At 38.7% G+C, this 5961-nt stretch overlaps 1 protein-coding gene across 1 annotated transcript; it reads right to left on the bottom strand.

Annotated features, from left to right (window-relative positions):
• Window positions 1-659: 659 nt before the first annotated feature.
• On the bottom strand, window positions 660-4005 carry LOC103778138 (5-azacytidine-induced protein 2-like; the record flags this gene model as incomplete). The annotated part of the gene is made up of 2 exons (XM_008945709.1): window positions 660-1048; window positions 3890-4005. Coding segments are annotated over 2 exons (505 nt in total), but the record flags the coding sequence as incomplete, so codon positions are not given.
• Window positions 4006-5961: the final 1956 nt, after the last annotated feature.

The raw sequence follows: 5961 nt of genomic DNA, 5'->3' as shown, positions 1-5961 counted from the left end.
GTTCAGCAGCATTACTTACGATCCTTTACAATTCACAATAAGGCCCAAAATGGCACAATATAAACAGGGTACCCTAGGAGTGATTCTGATCTTGGGACTACCCCATATAAATCAAGACCTTGACAAAGAGATCTTATCTTTCTTGCTTAAAAATTACATAAAAAAGCATTTCTAAACCAGAAGAATCAGAAAGTTAATTGAAAGGAGAAATGGAGTGATAATCCAATTCTTCATTTTATGTCTCGTTCTGAAAAAAAGCCACTGTCAGAAATTAAGCTCAGAGCTGGTATGAGTTTTAACACGAATACCAAGTATTTTCTTAATAATGTATACATAGCAAACAAATACAGAACTGGATTATTTTGTTTTATTCCAAGAAGTCACTTCTCAGTGCCATCTCTTGCAAACGTATGCCATTTGCAGTACAAGGCTGTCTAGGCCCCACGCTAGATTTCTCTCAGTTAAAGCACAGCTTTAATTCCCGAGGAACTTGCTCCTGATCTACAGCAGAGGAAGACTAGGCTTTCTGTTTCAGAACTACAATTAAAAAGAAAGCAAGAACATTCCAGGCAACTTGTTTTCCCTCTTTAAAAGTTTGAGCGTTAAGATGCCTCTTCAAAAAGCATTCTAAAAATGCATCAGTTCAGTCTAAAAATTGTTTAGCTCTTGTGCAGACAGTTTTGGTTACACCGATCCAGGTAATCTGCTGGACAGTTTAACAAAGTTGTTTTGTTTCTCATTTCCCAAAAGACATTCTCATTGGGCTTTGGAGGACTTGGGAATACCCAGGAGTTATCCTCCAGAGAGCTCTTTCCGTAAGAATGGTGTTCCTGAAAGGTTTTGCCGTTGGCTGGAACGGGTCTCTCATCTGTCCGTGCCTGCAGAGCCACCCTTTCGGGTGGGGTCTTTCCATCCCGGGGCAGAGGGGGGCACACGGCATCGCAGAGTACTTCAGCCTTCTCACAGGGTTTTTTATAGACTGCCCCAGATGTCAAGTTCAGCTTTGAAATGTTCAAGTCAACACACTGTACTGGTGTGGTACAGGCAGCTGGAGAAGATAAAAAAGATTTTAAAATGACATTATCTAATGCATTTTTCACAGACTCCAAATGTGCTATAGTATAGCAGGGGTATAAACCCTGTTTTCAAGCGACAGATTTCCAGACCACATTTTACTTCAGCAACTACTTCGAAGTTAGAAACTGAATGTACTAGCCTGCTCAGTGATTTTGCAAGATGAACTGGAGATGCTGAAATTGTAACATCTACAATACACCCAACACCGAGGACACCTCCCCCCAGCTCCCACTTCAACACAGATAAACTGATGAATCTTCCTGACAAGACTGGAATTAACACTGAAACAGAGGGGACTTCCTTGCACTCAGGGAAATGGACCAGATTAAGATCACTGCTTGCACACACTATGCTGCTTCCTACTCCACTGATTCTTTTAACAAGTTGTGTCCTCAAGCTGCCAAGAACGTGAATTCTCACTGTCCATGAAGCACCAAGAGGGGAACACAGGGTGTTCGCGGGTTCTAGGTTCATAGGTGCCCCACCGTGGTCTGACTTGTGAAACTAGAGCAACAGACTGCAACGTTCAGCCATGTGAAATTCCAGGGGAGTTTTAAGCCATGCTAGGAAGGGGAGGATTCTGAAACAGAACAGCATCTACCTGAAAGAGCTGCACCTTCAATGCACGTCTGAACAGATGGCCAGATACAACCAGCTCACTTTTTTGTAGTGGTAATTTACATAACACAATGGCAGCAGATTAATGATTCCTACAGTTAAAGAAACTCACATCTTGCAGGTTGTTTTCTAAAACAGTTTTCAATCTTGAGTACTAACTGTGATTTGTAACTTTGTTCTTAAGGGCCAGAAGGAGGACCCAGTATCTTGGTCAAAGATTACAACTTCTGTTTGTCACTGCTGAATTCAAAGGTAGTGCCCAATTTGCAAGTGTTGGCCAAATGCATTTTTACAAGAGCACAGGCATCACACCTGAACAGCATGCTAAGGGACTGGAGTTGGCCTCTTAGTGCTGACAGGTGTAAAAGCAATTTGAGGCCTCCAGACCTTTAGAAGTTCAAGAAAAATGGAATCCACTCCTACTGGATTGAAAATGTGAAAATGTAAGGGGAAAAAGAGCAGGCCCATTTGTTGAAAATGCCTCCATACCTAAATGACAGCCAAGTAGAATTCACATGTTAATTGAGACTGTTAACATTACATACAGAGCAATTAATCACATTGTGTTCTGCAGACTTTACACAGCTCTTACAGCAGCAACTAGTTTGTGTATGGTAAAACAGCTAGTACTAACAGGTATAGGAAGGGGGAGTTTTAAGTTAATTTTAACCATATTTTGCATGAGCTGCGATTTTTCTGTTAAAATAAGCACAGAAGTACCTGTACTGCATTCCTAATTGTGGCTGACAAGCAAGCTAAACAGAAAAAAAATAACTGAAGTTTTCATTTCTGCTGAGCCTGTCCACTCTTACCTACTTCTGAAAAATTACTGAGAAAAGCCTACAGAGCAAGAGGCAAAAATGCCGTGTTTCCCAAACAGTCAGTCGTGCCTTTTATAGCTGTGGATGTACAACTGCTTTAAGCAACAGCAAAAAGTCAGACTTCATCAAAAAGCAAAGAAAAATTGATACTTGTGTAGTGGCAAGAAAGATAATGCTGAATTCAGATTAAGGACAGAAAGACACTACATGTTCACATCAAACCTTGAAACCTCGACAGACTTAAGGATTAGAACTCCTTGAGTTCCCAGTTTCTTTGCTGAAGTTATTTGACAAATGTGGCTTAGAATTTTAAGAACACGGACTCACCTGGTAACAACAGGACCAAGTCTGCAAAGTATGTTGATAGTTTATCAGCCAAAAACCAGAGTGATCATTAATCACTGCTGGCTACTAAGGCAGTGATTGACCTGGAGGTGAATCTTATTACCACACTGAGCCAATCAAAGCTGTTTAGAAACAAAATGTCCCCATCTTGTAATGGGCAAGGACATCAGAGACTGTCACCAATACACTATAACCAAGTTCACAGTTCTTTACTGGTGTCTTCTGTATTCTGAACACAGTAAATGCCACAACCCAAGTGAGCAGAAAACAAAGGAAACAAGCACTGTGAGGAACAGACTGGTAGTCTGACCCCACCAGAGTAAGAACTCTTGTGAAGCACTTGGCTTGAGAGAAACATATGTATGAACTAGAAGAACCATCTGATGAACTGCTCACAGAAATTATGCATGCTGTAAGTGGAAATTGTTTTCCCCTGCATTATTTGCAGTGTAACACCATAAGTAAGGCAGTCTTGCAGGCTCAGTATTCAACATTCAGAAAATGTCATCTTGCATAGAATTTTGATAGAAAATACAACTCCTCTGAACACCAGCATACAGAAATATGCAACCATAAGGGCAGTTCGGTCTATTAAAGTCTGATTTTAAAATGTTGTCAAATTAATACTTTATATATTCTGTGCTGGGAAAATAAGACTGTGTTTGCAAAAAAGGCTTTTTTTTCCCCCCTAATATGAAGTAGTTGTGGTAAAAGGTCAAATACGAGTAAACTTAACACCTCAGCCTTGTGCACATAAGCAACACTTGACTGAGAAAAAAGCCACAAGGGGAACAGAATACAGTACTGGAGAAAAAACACATCAGCAACACCTTTATGTGTGAAGTTGACCAGTATGAGACAGAGGCAAAAGCAGAAAACGGGTAGGATGGAACCATGATACAGTCTAGCTTATCAACTTCAATTGATGAGATTCTGATAAGATATGATAGCTAGTAACTTTTGCAAATGGCACAGCCTGAGCCAATGTTGTGCGTGTGTAAGGCCTGTTAGTGCAAACACTGACTTGCCTTTCTTGGTCGCTGTTGGGTTGGTTTTCAGTTTTCGTAGAACCTCAGCCTGCACGTCAGTCACCAGGCGCAAATTAGACATTTCTCTCTTCAGTTCCCAATATGCTTGTTGCACGCTTCCAAAACAAAAATTTTTTTACAGTTAAATAATTGCCACCTCTAAAGCACCCTCATGCCTGTTAATGTGCTTATCAAGCACCAACTGTTATTGCCTGACACACACTGCCAATTTTACTAGAGTGCCGTAATTGAAAATGAATTGAGCAGTACTGATAATTATCTTAAACTGATAGGCCTCTGTATCTTTTATTTGACTACTGCATATTACTATATATAATGTACTAATTAACATACTAGACAATGCTAATAATATCAAGTTCCCCAAATGGATAGAAATATGAGCCATATTCTGGAATTTCATTATTTGAACATGACCATCTTACTGTAAAATGAGTGATCTCCAAAGAATACTTTAAAAAAAACCAAAACAAAAACACTAGGCTGCAAACAAGGTGGGCTATTAACTTTGAATAGTTTCTGATAAACATGCCATCAAGTTATGTTCCTAGTAATGTTAATTAATCATAGTTTTAGATATTCAATTTAAAAAAATACACGTATCTGTATCTGGGTCTTTAAACCATTCATTTTACTACAGTGAATTCACATTAGATATCTGAGATCCAAACTAAATATTTTATAATATTAAAATCCAAGGCATAAGGACACAGTTACTCCAACTTAAACAAGAAATCAATTATTTTTAAAAATGCTTAGCAATCTAGCAAAACACATTTATTGAGGACAAGTGTCATGGATGAGAGTTTCCAGAATATTTGTTACTTCCTCAGTATATTCAGCTAAAAGACATTTAGCTGAGAACAGTTCACTACCTCAAACTATTGTTGAGGTGACGAAGAACTATTAAGCTACATAACAACTGTATTTTCAAACACACATATTGGATTTCCATCCCCCTGAAACAGCAAGTTAGGATCGCTCCTGCATGAAATTTATCAGACATGAATGTGTTAAAAAGCACTCTGAAAAACAGCTACTCTGTTCTGCAAGTTAATGTTAAAAGAGTTCCCTTAAAGAAATTAATTTTTCTGCTATGCACCTAACCGTTTCCCCACAATAGAAAAATTTAGATTCAAAAACTCTGTAAAAGAGCAGAGGAATCTGATAGTTTAATAGATAACACATTAGGTATCAGAAACAATGACAGATAGAAAGTTCAAATTTTCAGAACTGATATTTCAAGAAGTTCAGCTAAGCCTGTGGCCTTTTTACTGCAGAAGCCATTTGGCTCTTCGAACTCCAGAGAGACGACAATGTTAATATTCAGTTGATGTAGCAACCACACTTCATTTATTCATCTGTTTTTGTCTCAAAAATAAGATCAAACAAACTTTAAATACTGGACAGTTGTGTTTTGATATAACTAAATATATATAAGAGGTAAATACAAGAAGAACTTGGTCACCATCCAGAAGGAAATTGCTCAGATAAATTTTGTAATGTGCATCTGGCACTTTTAAAAGCATTTTGCAGCAAAGGGATGCAGATACCAGAATTCCACTTAAATCACAATACCATATTTTAACTGTTGTTGGGGATACTGACCTGGAATCCCATTGCACAGCCTCATTTTCAAGCAATTTGCAAAGGACTCCACATGCTTGGAAGCTTAACCTATACTGCCTTCTAACATGTAAAATAAACCTGATAGCCTATCTAAAGCCACAACAGAGTAGATTTGCAAACCAAGAACTTAAAGTCAGATTTGCAGGGTGCTGACAAACATGAAATAATGACTTTCCAAGAAGTTAACTACATATGCCTCCATCTCCCATAAACAGCAGGATTAGCTTGCTACAACAAATGTTTCACGTAGGAGGTTTTCCTAGTGTTTTTCCAGACTTTTGCATAGCCTTACATATTCAGCACAAATTACATGCTCATTATTTACGTCCTCCTATGACCAACACTGTACTGTCCATATGCCAATTCAGATGGCTGCCACCTGAACGTCACTTGGTGGTGGGATAAATCTGCTCAGGAAGATGGAC

This window comes from Merops nubicus, unplaced genomic scaffold (genome assembly GCF_000691845.1).
Source record: "Merops nubicus isolate BGI_N331 unplaced genomic scaffold, ASM69184v1 scaffold25878, whole genome shotgun sequence".
Lineage (NCBI taxonomy): Eukaryota > Metazoa > Chordata > Aves > Coraciiformes > Meropidae > Merops > Merops nubicus.
This window is presented reverse-complemented; position numbering and strand designations above follow the sequence as displayed.